The sequence below is a fragment of the Nyctereutes procyonoides genome, unplaced genomic scaffold, assembly GCF_905146905.1.
Source record: "Nyctereutes procyonoides isolate TBG_1078 unplaced genomic scaffold, NYPRO_anot_genome, whole genome shotgun sequence".
In the NCBI taxonomy this organism is placed as follows: Eukaryota; Metazoa; Chordata; class Mammalia; order Carnivora; family Canidae; genus Nyctereutes; species Nyctereutes procyonoides.
The window spans coordinates 4,892,119-4,909,718 of NW_026575025.1; the positions used below are offsets into that span (position 1 = coordinate 4,892,119).

General features: G+C 53.2%; 1 protein-coding gene across 5 annotated transcripts in view; it reads right to left on the reverse strand.

Moving 5' to 3' along the window:
- MOB2 (MOB kinase activator 2) overlaps window positions 1-17,600 on the reverse strand; it is a 94,472-nt gene that overhangs the window by 22,661 nt on the left and 54,211 nt on the right. For 2 of the 5 annotated variants that reach the window (XM_055309112.1, XM_055309118.1), the window contains exons 1-3: window positions 10,812-10,947; window positions 3,361-3,521; window positions 2,684-2,777 (exon numbers count right to left, since the gene is read on the reverse strand). In XM_055309112.1, coding sequence (XP_055165087.1) covers window positions 2,684-2,777; window positions 3,361-3,521; window positions 10,812-10,921 — 365 coding nt within the window. In that variant the 5' untranslated portion in view covers window positions 10,922-10,947. Of the gene's footprint in view, window positions 1-2,683; window positions 2,778-3,360; window positions 3,522-10,811; window positions 10,950-17,600 lie in introns of those variants that run through there. The other 3 variants (XM_055309085.1, XM_055309105.1, XM_055309095.1) reach the window with 3 other exon arrangements.

The following is a 17,600-nucleotide window of genomic DNA, read 5'->3' on the forward strand; positions in this document are numbered from 1 at the left end:
TCAGGGTCAGCTGCCTCCTCCTGACACGGTATCAGAAAGCTGAGAAGGACTAAACAGCTCATCCTGCTGCCTGCATCCATCCCCGTCCTCCAGCATACCACGTGGGCATTTGATCATCACATGTTATCACAAGAAGAAAGTGGGTGCAGTGCAGTAAGAGCTCTCTCTCTCTCTCTCTCTCTCTCTCTCTCTCTCTCTCTCTCGGGCCCACTGAGGTATCTCTCTCTCTCTCTCTGAGAGAGAGAGAGAGAGAGAGAGATTACATTTATCTCTTATTCAATTGTCCCATTTTACAACTAGTTATTAGTGTTCATCTCTGTTTCTAATTTATCAATGAAATTTTACTACAAGGCACGAATGCATAGGAAAAACAGCACATGTAGGGGTCAGTCTGGCTGATGGCAGACCCTGTATCTCAGCTGTGCCATCAGCACATCTGCACCTCTGACATTTATGGATATTTCGGGTGTGCCTGAATTTAAGTTTACCATCTTTCATTTACTACCTGTTCCCTTTGGTTCTTGTCCCCCACAACTCCTCTTTCCTGCCTGCTTTTGAGCTATGTTTTAGTGTTTCCTTTTAGTTTGCCAATCATGACTTCAACTACATCATTTACATAACTATTTAGAACTTGACAACAGGAGTATAAAATACACACACTGCTGTTTTCAGCACCAACCTCCAGCCACTCCAGCAGGAGCACCCAGAGCCCAGGCTGCCACAGTGCCCTCTACTGTGATCCATCAGATGGGCAGGGCTCAAAGTACCCAACAGGATGGCTCCTCTGGGGCAGGTCTGCTTGCAGCAGTTCCCCTGGGGCAGGTCTACCAGCTGTGGATGCTCTGGGTCTTCCTCCATCTGAGAAAGGTCCGTATCTCACCTACAACCCTGACTGACATGTTTGCTGGAAGGACGACTTCGGGGTGACTGCTCTTTCCTTCCCAAGTTTTAAAAACATGGCAGAGCTTCCTTGTGGCCCAAGGCTTCTGATGAGTGCTGTGGCAACCTGCCTGTGTCCTGGGGGGACGCGGTGCTGCTGGCTTTGCTCTAGGAAGGATTTCTCCTGGCACAGTTTTGTTATGATGTGTCTGTGTGTGGGCTCATCACTTGGCCTACTTGGAGTTCTTTCAGCTTCTTGAATATGTAGGTTTGTGTCTGCCAAGCTTGGAAAGCTTCCAGCCATTACCTCTTTAAACATATTCTCCATGTGGCCCTTTCTCATCACCCTCTGGGACTCCAACATGACCCCCTGGTTTCCATGTCTGGGCCCTAGGCAGACACGCTGGTCCTGGGGCAGCATGCAGCTCTGGCAAACCCACCTTTTTCTCTTCCACTGACTAGATGTCCAACAACTGCTAGGAAAGCAGTAAAGCAGGCCAGGCCCTGGAAGCCTAAACGCTCTGGGGAAGGCAGCTGCAGTTGAGATGAATGAGAAGATTCCCAGTCTCATACCCAGCTCTACGCTCTTTCACAGAGTCTCTTCTCAAACACAGTGATACGGAAGGGCACATGGGAGCAGAAGAAACCAGGTTCCCAACCTGCCCACCCACCAGGCCACCTCTGACACCGCTGGGTCAGACATAGCCAGCAAGTGTCCTCCAGAGCATGCCACACACACAACAGCTCTACAACACTGTCCTGCCCACCTCCAGCATCTGCTGCTGGGTGGTTTCCTTTACTGAGGGTACTTCCCTCACACATGAGTGTCCTCCCCCCAACTTGCCTGCCCCACCCTTCCCTGGGTGACAGAGTGGAGAGCCAGCTGCGGTCTACATTTGCTCCCATGGGACAAGACCCTAAGCTGTGACATACCAGGGCCACAAGAGTGGGGTCTGGCCAGGCTGAGAGTCAGGACCTCAGTGGGCCCTCAGTGATGGCAGAGCTCCATTTGCTTGTGTCTTAGCTGGGTCTGTGCCCAGGAGCCTGGCCAACAGCATCTGTGGGCAGGCAGTGAACTCAGTATAGTACGCATTTGTGCATTCACCAGCAGGGGCCAGCGGCTCATGCACACCTGCATCAGCTCCTGACCTAGAGCCCCAACGATAAATAGGAGGTGTGAGAAAGGAGCTTCCGTGCCTCCTTGTCAGTCATAACTGCCCCAGGTTGAGGTCCAACTCACTCAACCTCCTATTTGTAGCCGCCTTCCACCCCATCTGCTATGAGGGGCCAGTGGCAAGCCTGTGCTGTGCGGTGGCTCTCCTACCTGCACCCCAATCAGGAGATGCAGGGTGCCCCAAAGCCCCTTAGGGGTACCTGCCTACTGAGGACACAAACGTGCACAAGCTTCCAGAAGAGAGTGGCCAGCACCCAGGCCCCAGCCAATGAAGAAGGCAACCAGAGCCTTTCTCCACCCAGTCCCTCCCTATCCCCTTCCTTACTCCCTCCACACAGAGGAGGAGCTCTTGGGGAAAAGCCATCCTTCAACTGGACAACTAAGTGAAGTAGAGAAGGACCTGCAGCTTCATGACGCTCTGCTGTCTAGGAAACCAACCTAGGCATATACTGTGGAAACAGCCTAGCCCCGAGAACTCACCCTGTGCCCCAGCAGGACCCACACCACTGAGGGCCTCCCCTGACGGGGCTCAGCCTCTGGTGTCCCTGTCCGAAAGGACACTGTTGAGGAGGACCCAAAGCCACCAGGAGACCCTGCGAGGGTGCCAGGCTGCAGCCAGGCAGTACTCACGTGTTGCACACGGCCATCGTCTGGCATGCCTCCCCTGTGCAGAACTCTGAGATGGTGCTGTACTGCAGGTTGACGTGGTGGAAAAATGTGGTGGCTGTGAGAGAAGAGAAGGACCAGGTGTGAAAACCACCTCTGCAGAATCGTTCCACGTCCCCAGTGCCCTGAAGGCTCAGGAGGTGCAGCGCTTCTTCCCTTGGACCCTAGGGCAGCCAGCACATGCCACAGACCAGAAAGACACATCCCAGTGCAGAGCACCAGCCCTGGAAGCTGGCCGTGAGCCATGTCGTGCAGGCTTGGCATGTGTTTGGACAGCGCCAAATTGGGCAGAGAGCCAGTGGCCATCTAGATGGAGTCCCCTCTGCAAGGGGCGGGGCAGGCAGACATGCTGTGAGCCCCAGGCCTGCCCAGCGGCTGGAGGTGAGATCCACCCTCCCCTCCCACAGGCCATGGCCTTCCCATGACCTTGGCACTGCCAGCCTTGCAGCCACACACCCGCACCACAGAGACTTCCAGCACTGCTAGCCCATCCCCGGTTCTGCCAGGACCTATTCCAGATCTTGGTGTTGTGGGAGACCCTAAGTGCACGGCAGGGCCAGCCACCAGCTCTGGGGAATCCTCGAGGAAGTGACCAACGGCAGCAGCTGTGGTGTCCTTCCCCACCCCGTGCCCACACGCACTGTTGCTTGCCAGCCACTCGTTCAGGTCGATCTCCCGGGGCAGTACCACCAGCTCCTTAAAGCCGACGTCAGTGATTCTGGACTTGGTGTACTCTGGTTCCAGGTACATCTTCTTCTCTTCTGTAGCAGGCTTCTTTCCATTGGGCTTTGCTTTAGACTTCCTGCCAGAGAGAAGGGAGCAGAGGGTCACTGCATGACAAGCACAGGCATGGGGGCCACGAGCTAGGTCCTAGGACAAGAGTGGGGCTGTTCCCGCCAGGGGGACACCCCAGGAGATTCTGCTCCCACTGGGCGCCAGGAGTGGAAGGAAGCTGCCCCCTGTCTGTGCCCTCCTCTGCCGTTATCAGGGGCCTATGGCCTGACTAGCCAAGCCATCCCGTCACCACAAGGGGAGAGTAGGATGCAGAGACACAGGCCAGAGGCCTGATGCCATAGGGCCAAACCCGGAACCAACTACAGGCAGGTGGCTCTGAGCCCACTGAAGGGGAGGGTGGTGGCCACACTTGTCAGGCTCTACCCTGCCCCTGCCCCGCCCCCTGGCACGCATGACTTGGCAGCTGCCTTGGCCCACAGGGTGGCCAGGTAGAACATAGAGATGAGCTTCCCTGGCCCAGCTCCTGATCCTTCGTGCAGACAATTCAGCCAATCGAGCCACCTGCCCTCACAGAGCACCCCCATGCATGACAGCTGGGGCTCCCGTGCACAACCCTGTCCTGCTCCCCTGGGCTCCATCCCAAGCACATGGTGTAGGTTCTGGGCAGGGGCAGAGAGGTTAGCATGAACCAGGCATTACAGAGATCTGCTCATGTGACCACTTTGCACCGAAAGTTTTTTTGCTGAGAAAAATAGTTATTTTCCATAAAAATACACTGTCATACAGAATGATCTTGTTATAGCTATTTTTATGGGACTAAATACAGATTTTGAAATGTCTGTTTTCATTCAAATCTAGTGAGCATTGGTAGCTAATAAGCCCCATAAATCAAAGTTCTTGGTGCTAAGAGGGCCCTCTCCTTGGTGGGGGAGCCCTGGGCCCCAAACCAGCCTCCCGCCAGCCTCCCAGAGGCCAGAGCCAGGGCCATGGTGTGTGCAACCTAGGTAAAGAAACCAGATGGAATGTTCCCTAAGAGGGAAGGGTGACCAACACAGTGGCCCAGAGCCTACAGCTGGGAACACGGCCCAGGCTGGGTCTGTCATAAGTCACCGAATGTCCCACTGGAGCACACCCTGGGCAAATGTGCCTTGGAGCAGAGGACGTCATGGAGGGTCACGTGCAGACACAGCCCCTCCCGGCAGCGACTGCCCAATGTGGAGGTACAAGGGGACCTCCTGCCATTTGGGTAGCTGCTCAGAGCACTGCTGTAATCCTTCTGCGCCTGCAGAGACCCCCCAGCGTTTTAGGGTTCAGAATTGGGTTCCCAGGGGAAAGTATGAGAAACTAAATACCTAATGGCATGAATGAGCCTCTTGGTTCTTAGTTGGACAAGTGAAATCTTCAGTGGCACACACTGACTCGTGGAAACAAACTGAAAATCAACACTATTGGGAAGTCTTACTGACCAGAAAAGGCCATCTTTGGCTATAAACTCTCAAAGACGGGCCCTCCCCACCCTAGGCACAGAGCCTCAGGGGAAGTGTGTGCATCTGCCCTGGGAACAGAACAAGACAGCTAGAGGCCTCGGAGTTCCAGGAGACACCTGCTGAGAGCCCCCCATCCTGCTCCGTAGTGGTGAGGGGTGGGAGTGAGCATGCACCTGCCATGGCAAACCAGCGGGCCCTACTGTCAGGACAGCCACAGCCCATGGTACCAGGGGCCACCTTCCTCCACTTGGCCCCCTACAAACTTGGAGGGCTGTGGTTAGGGTGCTGGCAGGGCCAGAGGGCTGGGGGGCAGGCAGGCTGAGGACCTGGACTTAGGACCGGCATACTTGGCCAGGCCCCACCTGCTCATGTCCTCAAGGTCTGTGACACCTACAGAAGGAGAAGCAAACCAGCTCACTCCTGGCCTCTATCTCTGGCCCAGCTGCCCAAGTGGGAATGCACCGTGGGTCTTGGCTGGGGCACAGCCTAGTGGTGGCTGGACGCTGCCATCCTAAGGACTCAGGGCACCCAGATCCCTGTGCACCCCTCCCACTCCTCCAGCCCCAGTCCAGTAGGGGCGAAAGGTCTCTGCAGCTCCCTGACCCTGTCCTTTTCTTCTGTTTTGAAAAGTTGCTAGCGGTTTATTTAAGAGAAACAGGAAGGAAAAATGCTCCCTGAATGCCAGGGAGATGTTTTTCCTCAGCTTCTCAGCAAATCTTCTCCTTAAAAGGCGATGTGTGCTCAGCCTCCTGGAGCACCACTGGGAGTGGCCAATGCCACGCAGGGCCACAGTGTCCTGGGGACAGGGTGGGACGGACACCCCTGACCTAGAGCTGCCAGCGCTGCCTGGGTGACTGGAACAACCTCTGTTACATACACATCTGCAGTGAGCACTTCAGGGGTCCCTCGGCCAAGGGGCTAAGTTCACTGGAGACAAATGTGGACACATGCTTCTCAGGGCCCTGCGGTCCCCTGGCCCAGGTTCCCACCCTTCCCAAGAGCATGCACAGGAAACATTGGCCCTGGGAGGGCTCTGCTCACTCCCTCAGATATTCCCTCAGGAAACGGTGGGCAGGCTGCTTGGCTCCCTGCCCCCTGCTCTTCTCCTGACTCTGGTCTCCACTACTGAGTCACATGCCACCCTATCAGAAAGCTTTAAGTCGCCTGTGAGAGCTCCTGTGCCCCATAGCCCCTGGCACGAGGGACCAGCACACAGGATGCACCTTCCACCTGTACCAGTTCTGCTCTGCCCACGCCCCACCAAACATCTATCTGCTGGGCAGACTTGCTGCTCTGCATCCAGCCCAATCTGACCCCACCTGCTCCCTGGTGCTCTATGTACACACCTGCCCACACCTCACTCTGACTCACACCTGGCTAGGACCACATGCTGGGCCTCGACCTCTGGGTCTAGGGGGTCCTATGATCACACGTGTAGGGAGGGCGCCCATGGGGCCTGAGCTGCAAAGCTGGCTGTCTGACCACCTCCTTGCCCTGCCATTCAGGAACCATGGTACCAAGTGACACGAGGACGAGGCATCAGAATCAGCCTCGGGGCAGCTGTTACTGGAACAGCCACAGGCAGAGCAGCAGCAGGAACCACCTTGGCAAAAACGTCACTGGAGTCTCACACAGACCCGTTTGGGGATGCTGCCTCAGGAAGGGTGTGACACTCTCGTGCTAGGGAGTCCATTACCAGGGGACACTGCAAGCCCCTTTAGGCCAACTCTCCAAGGGCCAGACAGGCAGCCTCGGGAGGATGTGGGCTGTGATGTGTATGGTCAGAAGGCCTCAGCCTCCTCACCCTTCTCCCCTACTGCTGTCCGCATCTGTTCTCCTGTAACAGGCTGAGTGGACAGGTGCATACCAGGCCCGCCAAGCTTGACTTCTCCAAGCTGGTCCCCCTGTTCCCGTTATCCAGGGCTGGCCTGGGACCCCTGGACATTGGTGCAGTTTGGGACAACCCTTCTGCCAGGCCTGCCAGCCCAGACTTCCGTGGAGCCTGGGCATGGAGTCAGTTTTCTTTCCTTCAGTCCCACAGGTAGGCAGCAGATGATGGGTACTGACCCACAGGTGGCAGGACAAGGTACAAACCAGGGCCCCTGTGCCAGAGTGGTCCCACAAGCCCAGCCACACTGGGTCCTTCCCACCCCAAGTTCTGTCCCATACCCTGCCAAGACACTTGGCCCCCCTGGGTGGCAAAATTGGCCCTGGCCCTGGCCCTGGCCCAGCCCCATTCCTCTGCTGCCAGCAGCAGCAGACCTGAGATTTCAGAAAACACCTTGTGGCTTCAAGGTGAACAGGCTATGTGACACCTGTCCCTATGGCCACACAGGTGGAGAAAACAAGACCCTGTGTCCCCTGCCCCACAGGCACTGTGCTCTGGAGTAGACTCTACTCAGGCAAGGCCCAGAGGTCTACTGGGGAGCCACACAGCTGGGTTCCTCCTCTCTGGCTCTCCCCCTTACTGCTCACTGGAACCCCCACAGTAGCAGCGATAGGCTGAGTCCCAGGCATGGAGTTGCTCTGAAGGGACCAGAAGGTGGACACAAGGCTTTGGTGTGCCACAGGGCCTGCTGGCACTTCAGGGAGGAGTACGGCCACAGACACATGGAGAGAACCCCAAAAGCACCTATATACTGCTCCTGGTCTACCAGGTGGGTTTCAAGGCTGGGCCATTCATTTGGGAGAGGCCCAGGCTCCACCGATAGCACTTTTGTACTGTCTCTCACATCAGTGGGTGCCCACCCAGAAGCCTCACCCCTTGCTTGCCCCACCCCCACCCCCACACCTTACCACCACCGCAGTAGTCGCCATACTCTGGGCATAGGCCCAGCAGGGTCCCTCTGCCCATGGCTTGGCCTGACACACTTCCCATCCAATGTCACACCACAGTCCCACCAAGAAGGCCCCTCAGTGTGAGCTGGCATGGACACGTAATACATCCACACCGAGCAAGGTGATCCAAGTGTGTAGGAGTGATGTCCGCCCGACAGACTGGGAAGGGTCTGTCAGCCACAGGAAAGGTGTCTCCCCTAAGGATGCAGACATACTGCAAGGGATCCATTGCCCAGGAGCACCTGCGGATGGGCTGCAGCTGAGGGAGCACTGCCCGTGCTGATGTGGTGAGCAGTCAGCTCAACCCCAAGGGCTGGCCGCCATGGGCAGATGCAGTAACGCCCCCGCTGGCACAGCCCCACCATCTAGGAGCTGTAAGTACATGTCAGGTTTGGAACACGGGATGCCTCCTTACAGCCTAAGCCATGCTGGGGCAAGGGGACGCTGGCTCCCAGGCACAGAGTGAGGCCAGGTGTACGCAGCAAGCAGGTGCTGAGCTAGGAGAAGAGATGGGCAGGACAGGTGGAGACCCCGGTCTTTCCTCAGAGCCCTGCTCAGCCTGCTGTCCCTCAACCTGACTCCGGCGGTGCTCCCTGGATGCTGGCATCCCAGAACAGCTGAGGTTCTGGCTGGAATGGAGGTCAAGCAGATGGAGGAAGGGCCCTGTGGGAAGTCGACAGAAGCGTGAGACCCTGACCCTGCAGGAGGTAGCTCTATGAGATGGAGAGCAAAAGGCCAGGTTACAAGGACCCTATGGATGGATGCATGGACGGCAGACCCACGGGCACAGAGACCCCACAGAAAGTGCGTCACAGAAACAGAGCCTGTGCTGGTGGTGGTGGTCTGGGAAGGGAAGGACCTGTGGGGAGGGCATCTGAGGACTGAGAAAGCAGAAGCAGGGTGCCCACCTTCCTGGGTGCAGCCCATCACTCCCTGCTAACAGGGAACTCCCAAGCCCAGGCTTGCCAAGAGCAGCTCTTTGGGGATCAAGAGCAGCCTCTAGGTTACGCGCACAGGACTCCCTACTCCCCAGGGGGCAACAGGGCCCCAAGCCCAGGCTCTTCCTGACCTTCCCAGGACAGTGATAAGGGCACGGGCTTCACAGGGATGGCACTGACAGCACTGTCACACCCCAGATGGCCCACCAGCAGGGTCAGACATCTCCCTCAACCCCAGAGTGAAAACCCTAGGGCTTAGCACCACTCCCAACCCCAAGTTTCTGATGTGGCGGGTCTGAAAACCACTTCTGACATGTGAGGTGCCCTGCATATATTGCATTCTTGCCGCTCCTGGTGCCCTGGTGTCACTATACTCCTTCCTGTCACAGAGCTTTGGAAACCAAACGCTGGGAAGATCCCCCCGGGGACTCCCATCAAATCCCCATGGGCTACAACTGGCCAGGTACTGTGGAGAGGGACACACAGGTTATTTTTCTTCTTGGTTTAACTGCCTGGCAGTCAACACCCCCAAACAATGCACGCTTTCACAAACCTTTGTGTCCCCTACAAAACGAGAGCCACCAAGATGGAAAAAGCCACAGAAGACTGAGAAAGGTACACAGACATCGCAGACTGAACGTCCACGTGAGTCAGGTGCTGCTGCATGCTGTCTGACCAAGAACCCAAGCCACAGCGTTTGCTCAGAGTACGAATTTTACGTTCACTTTTCCATTGGCAGAGTAAGTACTCTTCCTGTGACCTGGGCTGCAAAGTCACCTCCACCGTGAAGTCCTCTCAGATCTCCCCAGTAAGAAGGGCCTGGGCCTCTAGTCTCCCACAGCAGCATGCTGCTGCCTGGCCGGGGCAGGCTAGCCTCTGTCTTCTGCAGAGCCCCCTCCCACCATGCACATGCACACAGGCGTGCACATGCCCATGCAGGCACCCACCATGCCCTCCACATTGCCAGTGATGGTCTTGTCCCTGATGTGAACCAAAGACCTGGAGGGGAGCACCCTCAGCTTGTCCACATTTCCAGATCTCACACCTTAGCATTATAAGAGGCCAGCTTGGGCCAGCTAACAGCTTGGCTCTCTGCTCGGAATGCCCCGTGTGGCACACAGGTGGCCGGCTGTGGGGAAGGGCCCTGTGGGAGAGAGGGGCAGAAACCAGAGGTGCCCACAGATGGTGGGTGGCACAGACATGCACTCGGTCCCTCCATGCCAGCCACCACCAGCTGGGCTGGGCTACCTGTCGGACCCCGGCAAGAGGCCTGCTCAGCCCGGTTACACTTAAACACAGAATTGGAAAAGCAAGAGACATTTACTCTCAGTTTTAAAATGATGACCTACTAAAGTCTCAGGTGAATGTGAGATATCATATCAATCTAGCTGGGACACTCGGGATGCTGACTCTGGCCGCACTTCTAAGCCCTGCACAGCCCCACAGCTCTGAGCAGGCCTGCCCACCTCTAACAGCCAGCTCAGCCCACTGCTGCCGCCAGCTGATCCCACGCCTGCACCCTCCCACCAGTAGGCCACACGCTCTGCCCAGCACCTGACATGGCTTCTCCTCAGACACAGAAATGGCCCTGGAGTGAGTTTCTCTAGACCCCTCTGCAGGTCAGAAAAAGAAACTTAAAAAGCTGTCAGAAATGACTTTCCTGGCAACCCGCACCTCCTTGAGCAGACAGCTGCAGCCCAGGTCAGGTCTCTGGACAAGGCTACTCACGGAGAGCTTCCGGTTGTCCAGCCGGGGACAACGGGACAGACACCCTGCCAGTCTGGCAGGCTCGGGAGAGGGCAAGGCAGGACCGCCATGGGAGATGGGTCACTGCTGGGCTGCCTTTTCAACCAGACCCTCCAGGGGCGAGCTTCCTCCCATAAGCAACAGGAAGTACAGGCATTTAGGGAAAACCTGACTCCAAAATTCCTGACTGAATCAAGTCCCCCCTCCCTCGGCCCCCGCCCTGCCAGCAGCTGCATACAGCCAGGACCTTTGTTGGGAGAGTAGCAATCACAGCACTCCTCCCCAGGCTGACCCCTGGGCAGGGCTAGGGACAGTGAGACAGTCCCCACCACCCCCTGCCCCATTCACCTGAGCACTTTGCCAACAGCCTGAAGCACCATTTTGCAGCTGAGTCCAGTTTTGGGGGGCTGGCTGAGCAGAGCTCGGTCTGTGGGGAGGCTGCTGTGATCTCCAAGCATGGTGGGGCAGCGCAGAAACGGGGAGGGAAAGTGGGAGCCACGGCACTGGACTGCCGCTCCCTCCTCCCTCCCTCCCTCTCTCCTCCCCCCAAGGAGACCAGCCAATGAGGACACGCAGGGGGTGAAAGAAGGGCTCTGGCCTGGCAGAAAAAAACAGCTGCTCCTTTTACAGGCGAAGGCTGGCCAAGTCTGGTTAAATGAGGGAGTGTCTCAATCGCCTTTTCAAAGTGGCGCCTCACGGGCGCTGTGTGGGGTAAGGCCACTGCGAGGAGACAACTCTTGGGCAGGACCCATCAGTGTGGCCCCAGGGTGGTACCGCGTGGCCCCTCTGACACAGAAGGCAGCAGCTCTGCCCCCAGGAGCTCCAGGGCCAATGCCCCCCCCCTCCACCTGAGCCCAGCCCAGCTGACACAAGCTACCGCAGGGGCGGGGGCGGGGGTGGGGGTGGGGGTGGGGGCTACCTGGGCTGGCCACACACTTGCAGGGCATGGGCATGGGCTTGCAGCACACCTACATCATACAGCCTTGGAAAGAGAAGGCTGGCTGGCTCCCAGGACGTCCAGAGCAGGCAATGAGTTGGCGCGGGGCAGAGACTGCTCCTGGAGGGCAGACCTCGATAGAAATACCCAGAACTCCCAGTGGGGGTGCAAGAAGCTGAGTGCCCAAGCCTTTGCAGCTGTTCTAAGACACAGGAGGCCACAAAGTACTGAGAAATCAAAGGTCTGAAAGAGGATGGTGCTCTGCTCAGTCCTGGTTTTAGTTCTGGCCACAGAGACAGCGACAGCCTGTCCCCACGCTCACTGAGAAGCCCCAGAGCACAGCCAGAGGTCTGCCAGGCTGCTGCACCCAGATGCCCAGGCTCAGCTCTGGCCTCCACTCTCCAAGGCCACATCCCACAAAGCACCCTGCTGACCTTCTCATCTGGCCAAGTTCAACCCAACTCTGCAGGGGCAACCCCAAAGACACTGAAAGGACAGATTAACATGCAACAGCAAAGGGCAGCCTCTGCCCAGCACAGCTGGTGACACTTCCAGCCACCTGTGAGGCAGCGCAAAAAGGGCCCCTCCTCCCTGGCAGAACAGTGCTCCTGTGGCCACCCTGGAGTCAGCATGACCTGAGGCACTCCACTCGCTTGCTGCCTGCCCAGGGTAGAGCCACTAACCAGAAGGCCACACCCGGGCAGGTGGGTGCGGAGGCTCCAGGAGGGGAGGACACAGTGTGTGGGTGCTGCAGTGGAGCACTAGAAGAATACTCCAGGCTCACCTTGTTCCACTGCCTGCCCTGGCATCAGAACCAGCCACTTCTCCAGAAGCCCTGGTCCCTTGTATTGGAGAAGACAAAAACCTGACACCCAGCTGCTGGGTGGTACTTTCTTAGGTCCTCTTTGCTGACAGAGCAGGGAGACGTGCGTGCGCTCACCTACATACCTAAATCACCATCTCTGCGCACCATCTGCATAATGTTGTGCACATGTTCGTCCCAATGCTCCGGACAGATCCGTCACCCATGGGTCACCCCAGCCTCCTCCCCTGGCTTATCTATAACTTCCTGCTCCAACAAGGAGACACCTCTGAGGAGCCACAAGGTTCTGTATCACTTAGTCAAAACCATGACAGCCCGGGTGGCCCAGTGGTTTAGCGCCACCTTCAGCCCAGGGCCTGATCCCGCAGCCCTGGGATCGAGTCCCTCATCGGGTTATGGAGCCTGCTTCCCTCTCTGCCTCTCTCTGTGTCTCTCATGAATAAATAAATAAAATCTTTAAAACAAAACCACGGCAGAGGGAGCTCTGCACTGTAAAGGCAGCAAAACCAAGGGACCCAGCATTCTTATTAATGGTACAGCAAAGTGCAAGCTTCATTTAAAAGCAAATGGGAAAAGCTTTGTGGCTGAGTCCAATGAGATAGAAGAGAGTAAAACAGAATGAGCACCCCACTAACAACCAAACACCCCAGAAAGATACACACACAAAACAGATGAAACCTGTAACCCAACAAATTAGGCAATCTCAGGAATAACGTGACTTAAAGGAGGATTTGGAGAGGCAAAAGAACTCAAAATAGGAATGAGAAACGAGAGCCCCTGAAATGCAGGCTAACCCAGAAGGAGCACAAGGCCAACTGGCAGGAAATAAGGATGGAAAAAAGTGTTTTTAAATAAAAAAAGAACAAAGAGACATTCACTTGCATGACAGTGGGGTGACAGGTCCCAGGCTGACCTCCACCACCAGCAGCTACAAACTGGATGAAATATACAAAACAGCAGGTTTCAGGTACTAACTAGACAACTTTCTGGCGGCCCAGGACAGTGCCTGAGAGTAGGGGGCCCAACGGTGAGCAGCGATCAGTGTCGGCTGGAGGCTGGGGTACAGGCAGGTGAAGCCCACAAAGGCCTTGAAGTCTCGGATGGAGGCAAGGATTGAAGCTGGGGCTGCTGTCACGTGCAGGGCAGGGTGCCAGATGGGCTGTGCTGCCTAGAGAAGGGACTCCAGGAAGAAGGGACAAAAAACCAGTTAAGCCTCTGGCTGGCCACTCGTCAGAAGACTCACAGAGCCCCTCCATGGGGCCTCGCAAAGAGCAGTTATGGGGAACCATAAGCTCATGGGGTGCTCTGGAGGTTGTGAGGGGAGAAGACAGACATCCCCACTCCCAGAGGAGACACTGCGTGCACTCCATTAAGGCTCCCCAGGGCCTCGGCTGACTATGGCAGCCCCACAGGAAGGTTTCTCTAGACCTGCCCTCATCAAGCTCCAGCAAGCCTCAAAGTGTTTCTGCTGAACCAACAGCCAATGAACTGCATCCTCAAATAACCACAGCACTCTTTCAGAAAGGACAAAGAAACTCAGGGCTTTAAAAGCACTTGCCACCACAGTACCTAATGTGCGCACGCGCGTGCACACACACACAGGTATGTGAAGCAACAAAAAATGTTACCCATAACCAGGAAAAGTAAGAGTCAACAGAAATAGACCCAGACACAACAAAGACGCTGGAAGTCACAAAGACTTTGAAACTACAACAATAAATACATTAAACAATTCAAGGATTTACAGGAAAGGATGAACATAATGAGCAAAAGGACTGGAATTCTCGAAAGAGACACAGACATACCAAAAAACAGAAATTTCTAGAATTGAAAAATAGGATATCTAGAATGAAATTATATGGGATATACTTAGCTGATTAAAGAGTGAAATAGAAAAGTTTGTAATAAAAATATAACATTAAAGTTTATAGAACACAGCTAAAAAGCAGGGCTTGGGGAAAATTTAGAACTATAAACACTTATGTTACAAGAAAAGGCTTAGGGACCCCTGAGTGGTTGAGCATCTGCCTTTGGCTCAGGGTACAATCCCCAGGTTCTGGGATGGAATCCCACATCGGGCTCCCTGTAGGGAACCTGCTTCTCCCTCTCCCTATGTCTCTGCCTCTCTCTGTATGTCTCAATCGTAAAAAAAAAAAAAAAAAAAAGGCTTAAAATCAATGACCTATACAGCCACCTTGAGAAGCTAGAAAAAAGGCATATTAAACCCTAAGGAAACAGAAAGGACATCATAATAGAAATCTATTAAACAAAACAGACAGATAATGAAAAATTAACTAAACACAAAGGTAACTTCAGAAGCTTAAGAGAACTGATAAATTTCTCAGCCAGACTGATGCAAAAAGGGGAGGGTGTGGGGGTGCAGATGGCCCATGGCAGCCACGGAACAGGACATGCTGACGAGCCGAGAGATGCTGGAAGGATATGAGGGCATGCTGTTGAGTCCCACACCACTGGGACTGCTGTGAACCACCGAATGCCAGCAGAAATGAGACAGTTTTTTTTTTTAAGATTTTATTTATTCATGAGAGACACAGAAAGAAAGGCAGAAACATAGGCAGAGGAAGAAGCAGGCCCCATGTAGGGAGCCTGATGTGGAACTCAATCCCAGGGCTCCAAGATCACACCCTGGGCCAAAGGCAGGTGCCAAACCACTGAGCCACCCAGGTGTCCCTGAGACAATTTCTTTTATAAACATAAGTTACCAAAACTGACACAAGAATAGAAAATTTGGATTTGTAATAAAAAAAAATTTTTCTATAAGGAAATGTCAAATGCAGGTGACTTTATGAGTGAACTCTGCCAAATATACAGATGAAATAATACCAGGGCGTTTGGGTGGCTCAGTGGTTAGGCGTCCAACTCTTCCTTTCAGTTCAGGTCACCATCTGGTGGTTGTGGGATCGAGCTCCATGTCCGCCTCTGTGCTCAGTGCAGAGTTGGCTTCAGATTCTCTCTCCCCTCCCTCCCTCCCCCTCTCTCTCTCTCTCAAATAAATAAATAATATCTTTTCTAAAGAAAATCTAAAGTTAATATCCAATGTTCAGCTGAAAGCCTACACATCCTTCCCTTAAGATCAGGGATCAGGCAGGGATGTTCGCTCTCAGTATTTCTATTCAGCACTGCACTGAGAGTCTCAGCTGGGGTAATGAGGCAAAGTAAGAAATAAAACGCATAAATATCAGGAAGGAAAAGGATATCTTGTTTGGGAAATAATATGGCTATATATACCAAAAGGTCTGGAAATGCACAAAAAGTCTGCTATAGCTGATAAGTAAATTTAGCAACATCACAGGATGCAAGGTCAATATACAAAAATTCATTTTATTCCTTTACACTAGCAACAAACAAATAGAAAACACAAGTTATAAAACTTTTATTTAGTCAGGGAGCCTGGGTGGCTCAGTCAGTCAAGCACCTACCTTCGGCTCAGATCATGATCCCAGGGTCCTGGGAATGAGCCCCACATCCGACTCCCTGCTCAGCAAGGAGTCTGCTTTTCCCTCTCCTTCCACCACTCCCCCCTACTCCCGGCCCTGCTCATGCTCTCTAATAAATAAAATCTTTAAAAATAAACTGTTATTTACAACAGAACTTTTAAAGTTGAGGAACAGATTTCATCAAAAGCATATGGAGCCTCTCATGAAAAAGCACAAAGCGTTGATGAGAAAAATTAAAGACAGAAATTAATAAAGACATCTACCCTCAGCCTAGATTAGAAACCTTGATGCTGTTGGGAATGTCATTTTTCCCAACCGGACAAAGATAAAGCACAAGCCTATCACAATCCCAGCAGAATGTGCACGTAGAAATTGACAGGGTAATCCTGAAATGTATGTGAGAATGCAAAATGACTCATAATAATTAAATGATCCTTACAAAAGAAGAACCACATTGCAAGACTTGCTAATTTCAAGACTTACTTTAAACCTATAGTATTCAAGAAATTGTGTTACTAACAATAAGAATAGCTATATCTATGTAAGTAAAACAGTAAGTTCAGGAATAGAGCCACACTTACATGGTCAATTGGACCTCAACACAGATGGTAAGTCAATTCCATAGAAAGGGAAAGTCTCTTCAATAAACACTGCTACAAAATTGGAGAAAAAAGAAAAACAACAACAAAACTCAACCCCTACCTCACAGCACAGACAACAGGTAATTCAGGATGGACAAGAGACCTCAAGGTGAAAACAGAATCACGATGCTTCTAACAGCACAGAAGACGTGTGCTGCCCTCAAGGTAGGCAAAAATGTCTTAGGACACATGAAGCACTAACCATAAAAGAAGAGTTGATAACATTTCATTAAAATTTAACACCCACCCTTCCACACTCCTATTCAAAATACTATTGAGAAAAATGAACAAGCAAGCTACAGACTGGGAGAAAATATTCATAATACATATACCTGGCAAAAGCCAGATATCTGGACTCTATAAAGTAGTATAACAATTCAGTAATAAGACAACCCAATTTTTAAAAAGGACAAAAGACCAAGGCCCCCAGGTGGCTCAGTCGGTTAAGCATCCAAGTCTTGATCTCACCTCAGGGTCCTTTGTTAAAGCCCCACAGGGCAAAAGACCAGCACACAGCACACTCTACCAAGGAAGCTACTGGTATAGCAGATAAATACAAGAGAAAGTGCTCAGCATCACTGGTCAGTAGGGAAATGCAACACAGGTCCATCACTGATGAGACTGCACTACGCTGGCTAAAATTAAACACAGAAAGAACCCAAGCGTCAATAAGAAGGCAGAGCAAGAAAACTGACACACCACTGATGAGATAGAGAACAGCACAACTACTCAAGAGAATGGCTGGCAGCTTGTCATAAAGTGAATGTGTCATGTATGCTCCAAACCAGTAAGTCCATGCCTAAGTGTTTGCCTATGAGAAAGAAACACGCATCCTCACAAAGGACACAAGAATGCTCACAGCAGCATTACTACAATAGCCAAATACTGCCAACAACCCCAAGGTCCATCAACAGAAGGACAGACTGGTTATGGGCTATTCCTATGACAAATACCACTCAGCGGTCCAAAGCCTAGCATCACTAATAAGACTCATCGTATGCTCCACCTCACAGACAGCAGGATGAGAAACAAAATGCCAGAAAGAAAATAGCAGGTCTGCACAGTTCCATTTACATGAAGTTCTAGAAAAGGTGAGGTTAATCTTCGACAAAAAGGATGGCAGGTGCCTCTTGGGAGGGGAGGCAGGAGGGAAACAGGGAGGACGGAACTTTCTGGGCTTGGGGTGGTAAAGCACAGAGTGTTCACATATGTCAAGACTCAGCGACCTGGACACTTGAGATATGGGCATTAGACAGTCTGTAAACTATACACCAATTT